The sequence below is a fragment of the Plectropomus leopardus genome, chromosome 19 (genome assembly GCF_008729295.1).
Source record: "Plectropomus leopardus isolate mb chromosome 19, YSFRI_Pleo_2.0, whole genome shotgun sequence".
Taxonomy (NCBI): domain Eukaryota; kingdom Metazoa; phylum Chordata; class Actinopteri; order Perciformes; family Serranidae; genus Plectropomus; species Plectropomus leopardus.
In genome coordinates, this window is record NC_056481.1 from 18,898,010 (window position 1) to 18,919,700 (window position 21,691).

At 38.8% G+C, this 21,691-nt stretch overlaps 2 protein-coding genes across 5 annotated transcripts in view; one reads left to right on the forward strand and one right to left on the reverse strand.

Moving 5' to 3' along the window:
• Positions 1–3,171: 3,171 nt before the first annotated feature.
• On the reverse strand, positions 3,172–10,338 carry dhrs7cb (dehydrogenase/reductase (SDR family) member 7Cb). The gene is made up of 7 exons (XM_042508397.1): positions 10,189–10,338; positions 7,887–8,043; positions 6,219–6,331; positions 5,438–5,648; positions 5,221–5,313; positions 4,008–4,169; positions 3,172–3,853 (listed from the first exon to the last, which is right to left on the reverse strand). The coding sequence occupies exons 2-7, from the start codon at positions 8,038–8,040 to the stop codon at positions 3,654–3,656; spliced, it is 933 nt and encodes a 310-aa protein (XP_042364331.1). The 5' UTR covers positions 8,041–8,043; positions 10,189–10,338; the 3' UTR covers positions 3,172–3,653.
• Positions 10,339–10,969: 631 nt separating this feature from the next.
• LOC121958395 (myosin phosphatase Rho interacting protein) overlaps positions 10,970–21,691 on the forward strand; it is a 44,740-nt gene continuing 34,018 nt past the window's right edge. For all 4 annotated transcript variants that reach the window (XM_042507291.1, XM_042507293.1, XM_042507294.1 and 1 more), the window contains exons 1-3: positions 10,970–11,938; positions 17,865–17,942; positions 18,258–18,323. In XM_042507291.1, the coding sequence (XP_042363225.1) occupies positions 11,816–11,938; positions 17,865–17,942; positions 18,258–18,323 (267 nt within the window). In that variant the 5' untranslated portion in view covers positions 10,970–11,815. The remainder of the gene's footprint in view (positions 11,939–17,864; positions 17,943–18,257; positions 18,324–21,691) is intronic.

The following is a 21,691-nucleotide window of genomic DNA, read 5'->3' on the forward strand; positions in this document are numbered from 1 at the left end:
TGTCTCTCATTCAGGACGCCTCACTCTGAATATAGCTTCAGGACTATCATCTTCGCTGTGTTTGGCCCAGATAATGATTGAGAGAAGTTCTTAGGTTTAGACCATTCTCAGATATTAGTGCACTCCTAAATGCATTTCTGTTTCATTTACCTTTAAGTTACCTTTAGACTTCTTTTTTTATTTCTGTTACAACAGCTCATACAATCATATTCACAGTCTTACTCACAGTTTTTTTCCTCCCTTTTTTCATGTTTTCTCCATTGCATCCTCTTAGCCCATACAACATTTAATAATAATGGATTAAAAAGCCATAAATAGATAAATAAAATAATTCTACTACTACTATTAATAATAATAATAATAATAATAATAATAATAGTAATAATAAAAATGGTAACGATGATGAGATAAAAGAAGTAGTTAGAAAATAAAAAGGGTGGTTTGGGGTTAAGGGTTGGGAAAGGGAGTTGTGTGAATGCAAGTACTGTTACTTTGTACCGAATTTTTCTATTTTTTTTTCATAATTGTGAGGTTTGGGGGTGTTTTTTTCTAATCTTTTTTTTTTTATTTCTCAGCATTAGGTACTTTTACTTTTGATACTTTAAGTAGTATATACTTACTTATTTTTACTTAAGTAGCATTTTTAATGCAGGACCTTTTCTTATAACAGAGTATTTTTACAGTGTGATAGTAGTACTTCTACTTGAGTAAAGAAGCTATATACTTCTTCACCAGTGCTGATATGATACAACATGCCTCTCTTGCTAAACAATACTTCATATTTGAGGCTGACCGTCTTTGCATGCTATAAAGATCTGGTACATGTACATGGTGGGGCAGTGCTATGTGACACAAATAAATGTGTTAGATTAAAATGCCAATTTGCAGAGTCCAGCTGAGTGCTCCAAAGAAATCCTTCCTGTTTGACAGGTGGAAATGTCATAAAACTGCATTTATTCATGTGAACACTTGAGTCACATTCCTGCCCGCCGGCCCTGGAGACAAAAGATGTTAAACTCCCCAGAGGAGGGTGACCTGGAGGACTCAAGCATACCAGCTGGACATGATACCAATAGAGTTTCACACACACACACACACACACAAAACACACACACACACACACACACACACACACACACACACACACACACACACACACACACACACACACACACACACACTGCTTGAACCGGCCCCTCCAAGTGTGCTCCTCATTTACATCACAGAAGTGTGATGAGCTTTTGTCACAGAGTTGGCATCCTGTGACATTTTATTTCTGATATAATGTGACATGAATCAACCAGATGTTATTTTATGCATCAAGTAATCACCAAATACAACATACATCATGTTGAGAGCACATTGACCAGCATTGACCCCACCAATGTAATCCTTGTAGGATAATACCAAGCAGGCTCCTGTCCTCCAGCCCTAAAGTGATGAGTGCAATAAATCTCAGTGACATGTAATTGGACATCTTGCCTCTGTGTGAACGTCATAGCTGCCTGAAGAAGGTTTTTTGTATACAGCAAACATTATGTATTTCAAGAACTCTTAAATTGTATTTTTTATTGAAATGCAAGCAATTATTACAACATTAACAGAACAGAAATGAATAGTATATGCAAAAAAATGTCTAATAGGAAACAAAAATATAATAAAATAAATCATCCTCGACAAATTTGGAGAGTTAGTTAATATTTCAAAACAGATGATACTGAGACACTTTGACACACCCATATTGACAATTGATTGTTATAGGAGGCGTGCGATGGCTGCTCTCCTCAGCATCAGAAGTCAGACAGTATCCATAACAACTGTATATTGCTGCCACCTAGAGGACATACAGAGAACAACATTGATCTATTAAAATCACTCTATGGCCTCACTCTTTGCGTATGCGTTCAATATAGAATACTAGATCATTACATTTAGTCAGACCCTTTATTAGAGTAAGTATAATATAGTGAATAATCATTACATTAAAAAATTCTGAAAAAATATTCAGATTATTTATTAACTAAATGTCATAAAACCACAATAGAAAAAACATATCTGATATTTACTGTACTTGGTAATTAGTAATTTAAAGATATTAAATGTACTTAAGAATGACAGTAAAAGTACAAGTAAATGCTGTTCATAAAAAAAGCAAGTGGTCAGAATTATAGTGATCATGAATTTTATTTCCTCATAACATACACCACCTTAAAAATGAAGCCTGCATTAAACTCAAAGAAAAACAAGGTCAAAGAACAAAATCCATTTTTTCCCCCTCTTATTCTTTTATCCATCTGTCCATCCCCTCTTCACTTCCTCCCTTTGTCCTCTATTTTGTAGTAAGTAACTAAAATGCTGAGAGGAAATGTAGTGGGGTTAAAGTATTGATTTTACTCAGGACATGTAGTGGAGTAAAAGTGAAAGTTGATGGAAATCTAAAAACTCAAATAAGTACAGATGAAATATTTAAGTACTGCAACTTAGTGTTATTACTTTGTTACATTACACGACTGTTTATAGACTTTTCTTTTTATGTGTAAAATACTGATCTATAATGTAACTATAGCTGTTCGATAAAAGTAGTGCAGTAAAAAGTACAGTATTTTTTCTCTCGAACGTTGTGGATTAGAAGAATATAGAAGTGTGAAGTCATAATAATTATAATTTTACGATAACATAAGACCAAACTCAACTCCAGTGTTGAAAAGTTAACATAAATAAACTAGGATCTTTTACTTTGGAAACTTAATGATTTCCAGAGGTTACTTTCACATTACGTCATTTCAGATACAGAAGTTTTCAGATTTTCTCTCTCATAACATATATTCATATATGTTTTTACATCAAATTATAAAGATGAAGATTAAAACTAATGTCTGATCAGTTCTTTTCAGATTTTTCTGATTATTCATCAGCCTAAATGTTCAGGTTTTGATCTGTCAACAAATTTAAATTTCTCTCAGCATGAAAAAAAGCAGCTGAATCTAAACAACCTGAATCAAGTTTTTTGAGTATTCGACTACACCAATGCATATCCTTGCAAATAGCCTATTGAGCCTTTTCCACCTGCAAATACTAACTGTGAGTATTCTGCACTGTATTTCTGTACATACAAGTGCATTACATTAATCTGTATCAAATGAAAACTTACTGAGCACACATGACAAAATGCAAGGTGAATATTTATTACATTTATTTGATTTGCCATACAATGGTAGGAGGAGCTAAAAGTAAACAATGGGGCTATAAAGGAAATAAAAGTACAAACAGTACTGCCGGATTACATTCATGCGTTGTTTTAGGTGAATCCTTTGTGCTGTGAAGGCAATTTGAATGCAGCATGGGAATGGCGAACTCCGCTGCTAACAACAAAAACTATTAAGAGGTCATTACAGAGAGTAAATGTAAAATGATGAGGCTTAAAACTATAAGCCTCATCAAGAAGCCTCGGGCTCACACTACAGTGGTTTTAAAATCCTAACCTATTTTGACATTGAGTTGCATCTCGCAGATAAAGAGACACTACTCCTGTAGTCTGAGCCCGGCTCAAGGGATATGTATGCATACATTACATATATCCATCATTTCCAAAAACATCCTTTCTTAATTTCACATCTTCTTGTCATTCCACCTCAGATTTTCTCTTATTGCATTTAATCAGTCAGGACTGAGTCCTTCACCCCAGCAGCCAGCACAGCAAAGAGGAAGGAGGGGAAAAGGGAGCGGAGGTAGAGGGCCACCCTGGGGATGGGGTGGGCCAGCACAACCTCCTTCCTCTTCCTGTTTACCGTTTGCATAATCTCATTGGCCAGGACTGATGGGCGCACACCCTGGGTCAACTGGCTGGCGATATCTGTGGAAGAACAGATACATGTAAATTTGTCTATCATTTGTCTATGTACTACCAAAATAGACCTCACACCACCTATCCATTTCCCATAAACTGAAACTTTTGGAATGATTTTTCATGTTTTATTACCCTTTCAGTCACCAGTTCTGTTACTCACATGCAGCCACGATGTTTGGTTCAGGGGAAGGCTCCTCCACAGGCGGCACGTCGGAGGTGTTAATGAAGGTATGACTGATGGTGCTGACAACTATCCCATACTCCTCCACTTCAGTCCGCAGGCAATCGAAAAAGGCCTGTGCGGCATGCTTAGATGCAGCATCTGAAAGAGCACCACAAAAGACATCTTCTAAAAATGACCATCCAGTTAATTACTTTCTTAAACACTTTCAACAAAAACATTTTAATCTTTCAATTTCTTTCACGTTTTGGCAATTTAAAAAAGAATCCCAGGTCACAGCTCTAAATCCAAGTCAAATTGCAGGAGTCATAAACAATATGACAGTGTGATTAATATAGTATCATGTTTGGAAACGTACTTTTTTGGAAACTTTTGTCAGCAGTTTGTTACTATTTATATCTGATGCTCGCTTTAAAAGCACTGCAGTTGACCAGAAACAGCTGATTCATATAGTCGAACTGAGGAATTATTCATACAAAACCTTCTTATTTCTCTGTAAAAACTTAAATACAGTGTCAGCTGGCTGGAGGGAGATCAGGAAGCTCAAAGTTTCTCCTAAGGTTAAGGACCATAACTAAAAACAGGCTTGGGTAATGTTGTTGCACACTGTTGGCAATATTCTATGTAATTTCCAGTAAATATTACAATATTAAATGTGGTCTCTGATTTAAAATAGAAATGTTACAAATGTAGAAAAACAGCAAGTAGGTTACTCACTCATCTTTTAAGTGTTTACATCTCTGGTCTGATTTCCATTGCACAGCTGATAGCTACATGGTTTCTTTATATTAAGGGACAGAAGTGCATATTTTATGGATTCAGTGTTGGACAGAGAACTCTGCTATTACGGGATGCTACGTGATAGTTAGACTCTTGCTTTCTGTTGTGACCAGAGACTGCGTGTGGTTGGGACATGGTGTCACAACCTTCCGCTCAGGATTGACCACTGAATCACGTTGAACACTTGGTAAGACTAGGTAAAGCGGTCTGGTCCAGTGTTTGGCTTATACCAAACAGGTATAAAAAATTTTTACACCAGCCCAACTCTTATAAATACTACAAGTAACAGTACTGCTACTGAATACAGTTTTCTGCTACTCTGCCTAGGTGTAATGTTACCATAAGAAGAGAGTTTGTTAGGTGAACCAATCCCTTAAATTGGTGGATAAAAGCTCTTATATGGGCAACTCACATGAACTTCTGAATGGGACAGCCAGTCTTCCCTGGATACTGTTGACCAGCACAATGTGTCCCGATCTTCTGGACATCATTGTTGGAAGAACACCTGCCATATTATGTGAATGCATAATCATTTAGATTTTTTTTAAAAAGATCACAAAGAACCAACATCATATAAATAGCAGTGGAAGTCTATTTGGTGATGATTTTCTCAGGAATGTTCAGCCCACCTCTGGCCAGAGTGCTAGGGCCAAAGTAGTTAATGTCCATGATGTTTCTGTCCACTTCCAGGGAGACACTCTGCACCGGGGCTTTCAGCTTCATGCTGCTGTTACAGATCAACACGTCCACACAGCCATAACACTCCACTACCTCTGCCACCACGTCCTCCATGCTGTCCATATCACTGAAGTCCAGAATTACCAGCTTTGGGGGAAACGTCTAGGGAGACACAGGTTTGTCTTACATCACTACACTAATATGTTCTGTACATAATGGGTTGCAGTAATGTAGGCTATTGGGACAAGGCTTAGGAACTGGAGGATCACTGGTTGAAAGTCCCTGTATGGACCAAGTATGGAGTGAGAGCTGGTGGCTGGAGAGGGTCAAGGTTGCCTCCTGTATGACTACTGATGTTTTTAGCTATCAGGGTGCTTTTGAGCTTTGCACTAATCCCCCAACTGCACAGGGTGCCATCCTGTGAGGCTGCCCCCCTTTCTGGCTAGTTTCATCTTTGAGATACAAATAAGATACAAATATGATCATCTATCTCATATTGTTGATGATTTGGTTTTATGTTTGAATTGTCTTGAATTTCTGCAGAATCTTTTGGTTTGCTGTGTAGCTTTGCAATATTATTGTCATCAGTGTGGAATTAAACCTGTTTGGATTTGAATTGGTTTAGGTTTGAAGGGTTTATTCAGTGGCATGTTTATGCTGTTTCATACTGAAATTTATGCCAGCAATGCACTGAAGTTGTTACTGAAGTTTGTATTGAATGAATTCCCTCACCTCTCTGCAGTCGGTGTCACTAGTCAGAGAGTCATATAGAGACTCCAACTTATCCCAGCTCGTCCCACACAGGATCAGTCTGGCACCACCCTTATGGAAGAGATGGGCACACTCTGCACAGAAAGGAAAACAAACCTGTTGAATAACTTTATCACTTCATTCAAAGGAGCAGTTTGACATTTTGTGATAAACACTTATTGCCTTTCTTGTTAAGAGTTAGATAGTTAGATAAGAAAATTGATACCACCATCATACCTATAATGCTAAGCATCAGGCTACAGCCAGCCTGGCTCTGTTCAAAGTATAAAAATATGTCCACCAGCACCTTAAAGCTCAGTAATTAACATATCTCGATATGAAGGGTTATGTGCCAGACTACTTGGGCAGCCGCAGTGACTTTCTGGGGTCTTGTCATCACAGTGACTGCTTCTGAACAAGGCTATTCAATGGAGGCTGGGACACGCTCTTTGACCCCATATGAGCTATGGGGTATAGCACAATGTAACTGGAGCGGCGATGTTGGAGGGTAGGGTATATATAGTGGGATAGTGTCTGCTAAGGTGCTGTTTGGGTGCTCTCCTTTTAGCCTCTCTTGGGGCCCTCAACCTGACAGAACTCTTTAACCCTAACCCAGTAAGGGATGGCTATTAAGTAGGCTACAGTGTAAGTAAATAGTAGGGTGGCCCTTTAGTTGCACAATTAATCAAATATTATTAAAATCAGAATATGGCCAAGTACAATACCCAAATCGAAGGAGCTGTACATTTTTGATAATGATAAAATGTGTCACACATGCCATTATAAATGAAGCATTATGGTGCTACACACACACACGCATGTATATATATGAATCATATATAAAACATATATATGTCTTTTGTTTTTTTTTTTTTTTTACATATTATGCAGCCCTGACTATTTGCACAGTATTTCTGGGTATAATAAGCTAAAGTAGCAACATAAATTAATATTTTATGTATCTCAGCATCATGATAAATCTATAGCTGTTTGCAGCTCTGGTGTAGTGCTCAGAAGCCAACGAAGCTTTTTATCGAAAGTTGAGTTTTTTTGTATGAACGGTTCTTGAGAAAGCTGTAAGCAGTATTACCACAGACCAAGCAATCAGCCTGTTTTGAACAGGCATATTTTGAATAGGCACTTCACTAGTTGCTACAAATGCAATACAGTTCAAAGTAACATACTTTGAACTGAGTCAGTCTCCATTACTCTATAGTCTTGGCTATAATACAATAATTATCAAATTACACAATTTCAAGTGTCTTGATGGTAACCCGCAGAAGTCATGCGAGATTTCATGTTCCATGTTTCAAGTGATCATTTGAAAGCCAAATCATTGTTGTTTCCCAACCGTAGCCAAGTGCCTTTTGTGCCTAAACATAACCAGACCTACCGACCAACCACAAAACAAGACAACAAAACAAGAACATTTTTGCCCATGAGAGTTTCGCAAATCTAGGGTTACCATTTAGCCACAATAGATCAGTATAACTAAACATCAATTGTTCTTTAGTCCCAAAAGATTACAAGTCAGGGGAAATTTCATGGAATATGCCTTTGAGACATCCTGCTGGCAGACAGGGTGAAAACAAAACTCCCATGGTGATAACAGTAAGGTTGAATATTAGAAACACGAGTGAGATAATTTACCAGTTCCCACTCCGGACACAGCATCAGTGATCACCACCACCTTATTTCGCACTAAGGATGCGGACATGAACTGGATGACCTCATTGTAGATGTAGTACACCCCCGCTGCCAAGACAATCAGCAGGGGCAACGTCATCACAAAGGGCAGGGACATGTTCTGTTGAGGAGAGAGCACAGGATCAGTGCAGGGAACGGCTACAGACCTAATGACCTGCATTACAAGCTGCCTGTGCTGACATGACAACTTAGATAACGTTTTAGGTCTCCTAAGATTTGTCTCATTTGTGGCGTTAACTAACACAGTATCAATAATAAAAACATATGTATGTGCAGAACATATCTAACCTATCTGAAAGCTAAGAATCCATTCTCTAAATCAGTGATACTCAACTTACAGCCTGTGGACTTAATCTGGCCCTTGACTGAGTGCCGGGTGGCCCTTACAACCATTTTCAAATTCATAATAAAAGTAAGTGATTCACACTAAGATTTGGTTTTATACTTGTAGTATACTTCCCAGGTCCCAGAGTGCATAAAACAGCTTCAAAATAGAGCTTGTTCATCAAAACAGTGCCATTTGAGGACCCCCTGCAGCCCCCGACAGAGGTCGTGGCTAAGCCCCTAATGTCCTACAATCCTAGAATGTCCTAAAATCCTAAAAAAATATTAAAATATGAGAAATGTCCTTAAATCCCAGAAACGTCCTAAAATCTTGAATATGTCCTAAAATCCTAGAAATGCCCTAAAATTTCTAGCAATGTCCTAAAATCCTGGAAATATCCTTAAATCTGTATGGGACCGCTGCAACTGGCCCAAAAATTAGCAAGAAACTGGTAAAAGCTATTGTGAAATTACCTGAAATTTTGTTTTTAAAAAAAGTAGAAAAACAAACAAACAAGGAAATGATGTAGAAAGCGTGCTTTAATTCTTATGATTATGAATATAGTCTTTCCCTAGCTTTATTTCTTTATTTGTTAGACATTCTTCCCTAGCTTTTAAAAAATAATGTTATAAATCTACTATTTTTTTTTTATTTGTTAAACATTTACTACCAGGTTGCTCATTGACTTTTTCTTATGACTTTGAAAGAAATTGAACCAATTTGCTCAGGATTCAAAGGCTTAAATATCTGTAAAAGTCATCTGAGAGCAGCACAAGCAAAGTAATGCCTCTCCAGATTTCAAAGGGTTAAAGCTGTGGTTTGACATTTTGGGAAATACGCTCACTGTAAAAGACAAGTTGAGGTAATTGTGTAATGATTTAATTTATCTTCTCACATTCAGTCAACTTAAAAAATATAGTTAGACTGGACATGAACATTTTTAAGTTGAAACAAATATTATATTTTTACAATGTACATAAAATAACTCATTATTTTATTTTTGCTTGATAAGCATAAAAATAAACATTTAGCAACTTAGTAGTTTTACATGATATGATGCTATTTTAATATATTTGCTATTTAATGCTACAAAAAAAAAGTTCTGTTGAATGGAGATAAATTTACCGTCCGACAAAGGTCATGTGACATTTATTTTGTGTCTGGTCGACTCATAACTTTCATGTTGCTGTATTGTGCTTGACTTAAAGAGTACAAGCTGTTTCCAGTACACTTTTAAGTTGAGCGAGCGAACTGGGATGTGCAGTGTTAGATGTAAAGATTAGTATGGATCTTCTCTTTCACAGTAACTCTTGGCAAGATGCTGAATAAGCATGCAGTATGACTGTTAAGTTGGCAGCACATATCATGCTAAAGCCAGCGTAATTTACTTTGACTCCAGCAATTTTTAAGTTCAGTGTGTCCAAAGATAGCTTGTAGTCCAATATATCAGATCAATACTGTATGTGTACTTGTGATTTGACTCTTACCAACTCTAGTTTTCTGCTCTAAAGGTGTTAAGCCCCTTGAGGACAGAGTATATTTGCTGGCCTTGCTAACACACTTACCATGTAAAGTGAGGACAACAGCTAAATATATTCTGACCATGCTGCTACCACAGAGGCCCTTGCGCTATGTCACCTCCAGGATATTGTCATAGGATACCCTAAGAGGGGCAACTGAAGACGCCCACATTTATAAGCAATGGGTGACCTTACTTGCCCTGCATTAGTTGGGAAAACTCATTAAGATAACCCCTAATCCACATTAAAACTAGCATTCATGATGACTCCAGAGACCCACTTCCCAGCTCAGCCCAGATGATACATGATTGGATCCTAGTGGGTTAGTCAGCTTTAAAGTACACATCTATAGCAACAACGCACACACACCTGTAATCTGTGTTATTCTTGGTTCACTTACAGCATGAACAGGGCGCTAATCCTTCAGCAGGACTGGCTGTTGTTGTTTTTTTTTTGGATTTAGTTAGGTCCCCGAGGCCCTTCTCCCTCTCTGTCCCTTGTCCATTCACACAACTCTTCCTCTCGCTGTCTATCCGTCTGTCTGTGTGTCCCAGTGCTGTCCACTAGAACCTGCTGCTTATAATAGCCTCTGCTTCAGTCAGCCATTAATACACACATACAGCATGTGGTAGCTAAAGCATGTTCCCTTGTTGCCAGCATGAAGGGATGGATGACAAGTGAAAGTTTCAGTTGTCTTGAGAAGCGAGTGTTTGTATCCTACTGCTGTTATAGTTAGTTATGTTTTTTTCAAATGATAAATGACTATTAATTTAAAAAAAAAACCTGATCAAGGCACTTTCTAGGTGAGTATACACTTTCAAGATTGCTTGGACTTAATAGGGTAAAATGGGGGAAGAAGCCCCCTTTAAAAGTATTTGTGATGTGATTTTAGCATGTGCAGGATGATGATTAGATTTGACAAATTTGTTGTTATAGCACAAAAATAAAAATATTGTAAGGGGGCATCTTGCCCCACAATTTTTTTCCCTTTCAAAATAAACTGAGTGGCATTCTCCCACAATATATATTTATACTTTTTTTTAACTTAATATAAATACACGAACCACGATTTGAGTGTGTATGGTTATCTAATCAAGCCTCACAAAAGCACAATAACAAAACTGTGCTCCCTCTGTGGGCGGCGACAGTGAGCAGTCATCGCGAGACTTGACAGAATTCCAGGATCCTGTGTGAGCTGAGTCCGCTCCCCCTCGCTCGCTCCTCTGGGATAGAAGAAAATAAACCTTCTGCTGCTAATCAAGCTAGTCATGGAACCAACCCCTAAATGCCCCTTTTGCCCTCTGTGACTGACCAAGAGATGCTTTCCCTGCATGCAGTGTCTCGACCTGGAAGAGCAGCATTGAACCCGTTTGGATATTTGGTCTATCTGATTTTTAAAAGTCAAGTTAACGACGCCGGCCACTAACGTTAGAGGTTTCCATTAGCAGCGAGTTAGCTAACCGGGCTAGCCTTAGCCTAGCACAGGAGCACCGAATGAACTTCGCACAGACTGACTAACTGACTGGGAACTGCTGTTTGACTTCAAGCTTTCTTTTGGTCCTTTTCATGGGAGTCTGTCGTTACTTAATGGACACTATCGCCTCGGAGCTTAAAGGCGACAACTGTGCAAATGTTGTTTTTTTGGCGTTCGCTGTTATTGATCTGGAAATCCACTGGTGAGCTAACAGGATATTAGCCACCTTTCTCGACACTGCGCTTTGTGGTTGCAGGCCATGGACTGAAAAGCATACATCACTGACTGATGAGACGACTGGCTTGATGGCAGGTAATTATCTGTTGGGAAGCAGCAACTGGATCCAACTTAACCGACAACAGATGATTTGAAAATTGTTCCCTCAACAATTCACCTCCTGACTGGTCCTTTTATTGGAAAATGCATCGGAGTGCTGGATCTCTTTCCAAGTTGGGATAGAAGAGATACGCAAGGAAACAGCGGGATTACCCCACTGTTTATAAAAGTCCTCCAGAGAAATTACTCCAGGGAGTTTAAAAAGAGGTGAAAGATAATGTCTGCCGCAAAAGAAAACCCCTGTAGGAAGTTCCAGGCGAATTTCTTCAACAAAAGTAAATGTCAAAACTGCTTCAAACCACGAGAGTTGCATCTATTGACTGACCAGGACTTGACCCAGGTAAGCAATGCATGTTACGAACAGTAATATTTATATTAATAATCACATTAAGATTTTCGAGTATATTTAACCCTTTGAATCCCGGAGCGACATCTCTTTTATTGTGCTGCTTTTAAATGTCTTTCATAAGTCTTTAAACCTTTGAGCCCTGAGCAAATTGATGCAGTCTCTTTCAAAACAAGTTAAAAAGAAACCCAATGAGCAACATGGTAAGAAATGTTCCACAATTCGCAAGAAGGGAACATATAGGGGAGGGGACTATATTGTTATTGTTATAATTCTTATTATAATTACATGTATGAATTATGTTACAGAATTATCTTAAAGTTTCATTTTCTTCGGGTGGGTGGGGGACTAATTTTCAGATAATTTTCTCGTATGTTCTTGTATTTTCTACTGTACCTGCAAGTCTTTAAACCCTAAGCAAATTGGTGCAAGTTCTTTCAAAACTATGGGAAAAAAAGACAAAAAATAGGGAAAATTATTTTTATACGTATTAAATTTACACATCTAAAGTTATATAACAGAATTATTCTATTTTTAAGCATTTTTTTCCAAGTCTTGATGATGTTGTTTGAACCTTATCTTTTTTAACCTCTTGCTATTTTTTGTGTTCTTTCTTCTGATGTTGCTCATTGCCTTCAAGCCAGTCAAGCCAATTTGGTCATGTTTTAAAAAGTAAATTGCCTGCCAACTAAGATAATCATTTTCAAGAACTGTTGATGCTGCAAGACGTAGAAAATTGTTGTTGGCCAGAAACCATGTAACCGGCTTGTCAAGCTCTTGAGCATTTAGGCTGACAGCTCTATCCTTGCAGCTTGAAAACCTTGCTTGCCCTAATATCTATTTTGAATTTAAAATGTTGACAGCAGCTCTCCTACTGAGTTACATATTTAATTTGTGTTTTCATGATTAGCAGGGTGTCTATTGAAGAGAAAGTCATGTCATAAAAGGCAACAGTGCCATTACAGCTAAGGTGCAGAGAAAGTTGTGATGTTTATTTTGGCTGAAGCACAGGACATCTACGTTTATTTCACTTCCTTCTAAAGTCTGTCTCTTTCTGTTTTACTGAACCAGAGTGCTGAAAGTGGATTTCTTCTCACTATAATGACTACATTTGCCTGGCCGTTTGGTCTCTGTGATTGATTGTGTAACACTCAGCTGTTGTTTATCTGCAGTTGTTTGTTTTTAGTGTGATCTCAGGCAGACTAGCGATCACTGTGTTGAAGCTAAATGAGACCTGATTGAAGAACATTAAGGATGAGCAGAGCAAAGATAAAATGAAGCTTCACTCAGCTATGGAGATCATATTATAGGCATGTTTTCTCTCTCGGATCATTGGTTTAGTCTCTGTTGTATCCTGTAATTGATCCCAGACATGAGGCCCAGATGGGCCCTTGAACACAGCGTAAAAGCCAAACAGCAACGTCAGCATCCTCTTCCCCTCTGCATCTCCCTCTGTGAGTGTGTGGGGGCACAGGCTTGTTGCAGTAAGTTTATTGCAGGTTAGCCATTCATATGTGAGGCTCCTGAGTCAGGATAGCCGATTTATAGTTACATCACTTCCTCTAATCTCACTGACCTGGCCCACACTCTCCCGCAGCCTGTGTGACAACACCTGGGGCCAGAGAGGCTTACTGCCCTGGCCTTTGAGATTAATATAGCATCAGTCATTGCTCATCACTGCCTTGCCTTTTGAAAATGTCTCCAGTCTGTCAGCTATCCAAACAGTTAACAAGGAGCTCTGTTGCACAAACAGGTTTTGTAAGGATTCTGTCTGGACAGTCCTCAAACCAGTTATGGCTACACACCAGGCCATTACTGGCCTAAAGCTGTATTATGTAACATCACATAAACAGTGTTAAACTTCTGAGCCTCGTTTAGCAGGCCCAAGGTAAGACTAAGGCTTTGTAAAATGTTCCTAGTGTTCATAAACAGGCTCTCTTAGAGGAGATAAACTCAATAACCCACTGGAAAGAAAGCTCCTGTAAAGCTGTTAAAATAACATGAATAGTTGAATATGAGCCCTAAATAAAATTCAAGTTATTCAGAATTTAACTGGAGCTTGAGAAATGTTTGGAACAGATAGCCCATGTGGAAAAGTTATGCAAAAGGAAAAAGCTGAATGTCGGAAGGACAGTATTGTCTATAAACAATCTCTTTGTTCAACAGTGCAAGAATAAAAGGTGGGCCGGGGGAGGGGCTGCTGCTGAAGCCCGAGTGCATTCTTTTATTTCAGTCAACGTGGTCCGTAAGGACTTTTTATGTCTCCTCGAGTTCCAAGTGTGTGTCACAGTTTTCACTTGGTCACATGAATTGTTTGTCCACAGAGAGTTGAGATGTTCGTCAGGCTTGGCGGGCCCTCCCTGTTAGGAGAAAGTGATCACGCTATGCTGGAGAGGTGGTGGGAGGCAGGGCAGTGATGAAGGATGCAGACAGGCTAAAGTTTACACGTACGTGGGAGAGACAGAGAAATACAGGCAGGGATGTGAGGGAACTTAAAGGGGAACACTGCCTAAATTTAGAATTCCATTGTTATTTTCACAGTCAAGAAAAGTTCAATCAACATTTTTGTGAACATGAGCTTCTTTCTCAAAGCCAGAAACCAGAGAAGTAACTGTCTAATGTTATAAAGTCAGGGTATAAAGTCTGGGGCTGCTCTTTGGACAACAAATGGGAGCCTGATTTTGTGGACCCATCGTTTTCTTTTCATACCCAAATTAGTTTTATTCAATTGTAGTGTGCTCAGCTCTGAAACAGAAAATGTGCTCATATACTCAGAGCATTCCCCTTGGTACTTTAAGGATCATCTCTAACATTTTTCCCAGTTCATTGTCTAACGTCCAGGCCACACTGCCTGTGTGAGCAGCGCTGCCTCGGCGTGACTCAGCTACTGCTCAGCTGCTGCACAACTAGAAAATAGCCAACACTTTTTGGCAAAAACAGATGGTAAAAATTGTCTTTTGATAATCATATTGACATTATACCACCTTCCACTCCAGTTTCAATGTCAAAATCTGTCACAGATGTGAAGAGATAAAACTATAAGGGATGCATTATAATGTCACCACATAATCAATATCGGGGGATATTGGCTTTAAGATGAAACATTGGAATCGACCAATATGCTTTTTCATATTTTGCAAGATGAATGAATATTACATACAATGAAAAGCATTGAATTTTACGTCTCCATCTGCTAGTGGGCCGTCATGATAAGAGTATGCATAATGTGATGTTAATTTCACTACAGAAGAGACTTGATGATCACTAAAATTATGTCGAGATATTATTGGCTAAATGAGTTTATATATATTGGTATATTGGAAAAAAAATCCAATATTGTGCATTCCTAAAAAATATAGCTGTTTTACTCAACCTTCCTGTTTCCGTTTCGAAATAAAAGCCCCTGACAACACATCTGTCGACAGAATCCCTTCAGTGGTTAACAATGCTATTTATTTCAAAATATTGTACGACTGTGTTGTTGACAATAGAGTGGCTGGCATAACTCCATAAATTGTGTGTTGAGTATGGGTTTTTAATTGTGCAAATACAGTAGTTATAGCAGCAGGCAGCTCAGCAGCAGTGCCACAACAACGGCAACGCTGTCTGTGTGAACACTGCAAGACTGCATGTCAGCGAGGTAGCCGTCATGCGCTACTCAGGCATGCAGTTTGGCCCGAGCGTTAGGAGAAGCTCCATACTTCATACCCTATGACTTCACAAGTCTGAGTTTTAGCACTATAGTAGCTGGATTTGGGAAGGAGTTTTTTATTTTTACAAATACTTCTGGACTGTCTTAGACCATAGGAATGACATACATGAATACTGAAAATGGGCATAGTTCCCCTTTAAGGAAGGAGAACAGGAGACAATAGGAGAGAAAGGAAGTATGGGGTTGGGAAATTGAGTAGAGTTTCCCAGTTGTTGTTGCTGCTGGTTTTAAGGATTAAAGGTGGAGTCAAACTTTACAAAGCCCATAGCTTTAATATGCACCAAATCTGTCAATGCAATAAGTGACTGTGGTCTGTTCTTAGTTTGCTCATCCGTTTTCATAAGTCAAAGATATTTGCCATCACTTAATACCAAATAGACTAAAGCTCATGTGACTCCTCCCAGCCTAAAAAAGTGTTTTTGTAAGGGCCTCTTGTGTTGAGGATCACTGTTTTGATAATGGATGACTTTCACATGGGTTCCCTCACACCTAGCCACACTGTTTTTTGTCACCCACATCCTGGTCAGTGACACCCCTACTAGAATGAACATGTGCTTAAGAGTTGCAGTTACAGCTGTGACCATGTCCATGTTTAACTTCTGACTTCTAACTTCTTTAGAGAGAGAGGACACAATGATACAAAGGGACAAGCAGACATTTTAAAGAAGAAAGAAGGAAAAAAATACCCCCACCCCCATCGTCAGCTACTGCCACTGTCATTAGTATTTTAATGTAAAACATAAAGGAAATGTTTAATGTAACAAATGTAAATAATTGTATTAAATACAAGATTATTTAATTAGCAGTATAATCAAAAAGTTTGAAATCTTTTTATTCAAGAAATAAATACCATTATAATGGCGCCCACCTACAATTTATGTTGATAATATAATTGTAATGTATTCCATCACTTGATAACACAAGGCATTTTATTTGCAGGGCTGTGTTGTTGACATCACAGTGGCTTACAGGGTTGGTGGAGGATGTGCTTTTAATTGTGGAAAACACAGAGGTTACAGCAGCAGGCAGCTGTGCAGCAGCATTGTAGCAACTCCAGAACTATTGTGCTCTCTGGCAGTTTGTCATTTTGCCATTGGAATGATGCCACACGTCGTGGACAAGTTGCAGTCAGTGTGTAATAGGTACTTTGCTAAAACTGTGCGCTTTGTTGTGTGTGTTTAGTTTTCAAATTCTGTGTAACTGACACCTCAGTGTAGTGAATTAATGCATAATTACTCCTTTTTACCTTTTGAGGGGTATTTTTCTCACCTTCAGTCACAGATATTGTGATATATCACAGATGAATTGTCTTATACTTGTAGTATATCAATTATTGCAGAACCGTAATATCTTGATAGTATCATTATCATGGGTGAAGTATTGGGATAATATCATATCATGAGTTACCCTTTGATTCCCAACCCTAGTGATGCCCCACTGAAATAATCTAATAGTTTTAGCCCATAAAAAGTGCTTCCATAGGCACGTCCATACAAGTTCAAGCAAAGCATATAGCTTTATGGCAGGCATGCAGTGACGTGGAGCAGTAACAGGGCCAGTAATAGAGTAGCAGACTAATAATCAGATCCCTTTACCTTCCAGTGGAAGAGTTGGGGGAGTGAATGCTGGTATGAGAGCTGCTTGCTAATGGTTAACACTTAAAGCAGAGAGATTATGTCAGTGTTAATGGAGTGCAAAGAGCAGCCATTTTAAAGAGCCTACCTGCTGCTCAATGGGGGGAGCTCTCTCTAGTTTACATTATTTGGTGATTACCAGTTTTTGGCTGAGATATATCTGTTGAAGTCCCACATATTTAAGTCTCCTTGGTCATGAGTGAAAATAATTCCCAGTGAGAATATGTAGACCTAACACAGTGTCCTGACAGCAAGCGAGCGTTGCTCTCTGTTCGCACTGAATCTGTTAATTATGCACTTTTGTTACATCGTGTAAACAAACCCTGTAGACTACCTATTAGCTGTGCTCTTGAATGGAGATGTAACCACCAAAATGATGGGCGAGCACTTGGCTGTCTTCCTGTGTTTTTACAGAAAACATTAGGGAAAGGAAGCAATATCTTGACCCCAAAAGTCTTCTTTCGTTCATGTTCACATCACCCCTTTCCCTTCCATCCCCCTCAGTTCACACTCTCTTCTAGTTTTTAATGATTACTTAAATTGCTGTTTTTCTCTACCCCTCTCTCTTTTACAGGCTAAACCTATTTATGGTGGATGGTTGTGCTTGGCTCCCGAGGGAACTGATTTTGACAATCCTATGCAGAGATCCCGGGTAAGGGCATGCATTATAGGCCCATGTGTTTGTTCACTAAACAGTTGTACACACGATACACACAGATGCTGATACGTCCACTGAATCAGCAGGATTTAATTGTAGTAGGAATAGTAGCAGGTTGAATCTCCATTAACTGTCCTGACAGCCCCCTCTGATATAATGAAAAGTAGGGCTAAACTGTAATCCTTTGTTAAATTTTTTTTATTTTAGATTGTCTATTTAGAAAGAGTCAATGTGTCTGTGTTTTATGTGACTTTCACCTACTGTGGTTCAAAATAAGGCTTATCTCATACCATGTATTTCTCCTGGCAGAAATGGCAACGGAGATTCTTTGTGCTGTACGAACATGGCTGTCTACGCTTTGCCCTGGACGAATCAGTAAGTAATGCGTTAGACTTCCTTTTCCCATAGTGAAACTGAACCCGAGGCCAGATTGAGATGTTGGGATGATGGCTTCACTTGTGGAGTGTTGTCATGGCTTTCATCTACAGTCTTTGGCAACAGATGCCACAACATTTTAAAAAAATGTGATCAATCGAGATTGCATTTGTCTCTCTGCCTGCTGATCCTATCTTCCACTGGTAATCGTTTTGTCTTTTTATTGTTAAATTATTACATGATCGTGACTTCTGTGAAAAAAATGTTTTGGGCTTATTGGAGATCTTGTGAAGACAATTTTCTTTCTATTATGCTGTAGTGGGAAGAAAGGCCAAAATTAAGGTGTTCTGTCAGCAGTACCAATCCATTTTCATAAACTGATCAGCAGCAGAACACCACTCTCTTATACTCAAAGATGCAGGAGCTGAACTCCTTCATGCAAGAAAGAACCAGAGCTTTAGTCTGAGCACGCTTCACCAGACCCAAGGAGATGAACAAACCAACTACTTTCTTTTTTTATTAGAGAAGTCAGTTATTCAGAGGAAATAAATGGAGTGTCTTCATCTCCCCAGAGGGAAGGGTGACCATAGAGCCAGCTGAGATGGGAAAGCATGCAGTGGACTTATAAACAGACCTGTTCAGGGCGGATAGCTGCGCTGCAGGGGCTTCCTCAGCTCAGTCCAGAGGATTAGGATACTCTAAGCTTGGACATAACTCTGGATGAACTGACTGCTGTCTCAGATGGCGTCAGGCAAGGCAGGAATAGATGGTTTACCATTAGACTTTTAAAACACTTTTCGGGGTGTTTTAGGATAGGACTTTTCGGACACATTTAATCTTTGGAAACCTGAGCAATTTGGCTTGATTTATCTCAAAAACCTGGAAAGAAGACAATGAGAAACTTAAAAAAGAAATGATCCGAAAGTTTGCAAGAAATTAATTTTTAAAAAATACAAGAAAATGGCCTAAAAACTACAAAAAGGGCAAAGTCAATTACAAACAAGGAAACAACCTGAAAAAGTGCATGAAATAATTATATTTTTGTAACATAACTTCAATTATATAATCAAGATAATAACAATATAGTTTTGTGGACCTTTTCCTTGTTTTGTCATATTATAATTGAATATACAGTGTGTATATATATATATATATATATATATATATATATGATTTTTAAAAAATATATAATTTTCTACATTTGTTCCTATTTGCAGTGCAAAGTTTGTCACAACGACCATTAATGTCCACTAATTAACGGTTAAGTAATTAATGCTATCACTCCGCTTTACAGTAGAGTGATACATGCATGCGTTAAACGCCCCGTGCAGTTATACTCGATATCAGCATTCATAGTATGCCTCTTGTCCAATCAAATTGCTTTGTCGAAACTAACTGTTATGTAAGTGTTGATAAAACACCTGTTGAAAGTAATAGCCCCATCATAGCCGCATGTTTTAAAAGAGATTCCTGGGTAAGCAATGTGCAGTGAAAAGGCTCTGAGAACTCCAGAGGTAAAAGCTGGGAAGTCACCTCCTGCTGCCCAGTGTAGGCCTGTGTTTGTGGTGGTAATGTGTCGCTAGGGGAATGTGACACGGGTGACCAAACCCATACTGGCTGATCAGGCTGGAGATTAAACTGCTTGTGTGTAAACACTGGGGGCCACACACTGCCAACCATTCTGCCAGAAACACATATGCATTTACTTTTCGAATGTTGTGAAGACAAAATGCAGGATGGCAAAATTTCAAACTTTTAAATAAACTACTCTCCAGGATAACAACATTTTCGATTATGTCTTTATTAGCTTTTTATATAACGATATTTATTATTAACACAGGTGTGACCCTGTAAGTGAGTAGGACAGCAAGGGGAAAGGAGATGAGCTGACTACGCCTGTGTGTATTAGCCAACCATTTGAAGTCACATTTGGTGAATCTTTTCATGTTTCCATCGATGACAATGGGAGGAAACTTTGTTGCGTTTGAGTGAGTGCGTGTGTGTGTGTGTGTGTGTGTTTCCACTGTGTAATGTGTTTCCAGTGACACCCAGGCTGGTGTGCAGTTGTGTTTTCCTCTCATTGTAACAGTGATTCCAAAACTGTCTGCCTCATTGTCCTTTGGTCTTTTCATGTGCTCCACATGGCAGGAAAACTGGGTCAGGGAAATCGCTGCTTTGTGCTCTGGACCCTTAGGATAGGAACTCTCTGAAACCTCTGAGCTGATAAGAACACATTCAGGGTCTTGATCTCATCAAGCTCATCATTGTTTACTCAATGGCTCAAGCCACCAGTGGAGGGCAGATGTGATTTAGTTGAGTTTTATTTTCATGTAACCCCTTACTCTCATGTGGCTTTTATACAGTGATTTACAGAAACCACACCCACCCACTCTGTCATATGATTCATTTGTTCACATTATCTCTACATGGGCACAGGGGCGGAGGGGTTACGCACCTTTCAGCAAAAATAGCTGTTTTTAATCCAAAAACAGTAATTTGTTTGATTCGTGTGGATCTTATCAGCTTGAATTTTTGATTTGGGGGGCTGGCTTTTATTAAATGGTCTTGTTGTTAATTCATGTTTTATGGCTGTTGGGAGAAGTTTGCCCTCTGTGATTTCAGCCAAAGTTGAACGTTTTTGAAAAAGATCATAATTTCAGTTCAAATGAAAACATTTCTTCCAGAAAGTGCTTTCTGACAGGAAGCCCTGAAGGTAAATTCATCCCATGCGCTGTCTGATGTGCTAGTGTTAGTAGAGTTAATTTAAAGTAAACTTTACTGCACTTAAGATGTTACAGTTATTAACATTATTGATGTGATGTAGTTATCTTTGTCAGGTGTGGCAGCTTCTTCTGTAACAGACTGTGCTAAATAGACTTATGATATTGTTACATATTGATCCTAGGCCCCTGAATCGAATCAAATCTACATCATAGCGTTGCAGACTTTGTTATATCTGCACATATTGTATCATTGTCGAAAGAATCATTAAAATACTGTATTGTGATGAAGGCTCATGGGCCACACCATAGAAAAACATCGGTTCTGTTGGCAACACCTTTCTGGCGATGCCCTCCTGAGACGTCACAGTGTGATTTGGGCCCAACATGGATTTGAACAAAAATGCAGTAAAAAAATTTCAGAGGAAAAAGTCTTTTGTTTGCATTGAAAATGTCTCAGATATGTAACCTGTGAAAATGGGAGCAAAACAGAAGTGTTGCATTTAGATTTTTGTTCCACCTTTGTGTGTGTTGACAACTAAGCCACAGACTCTGTCTCAAAACTAACTGTTCGGTCCATTTTGTTCTGTCATGACTTGCGTGGATGCGTCGTCACCCTTGTCTACACCACCAATGGTGAATTCCTGT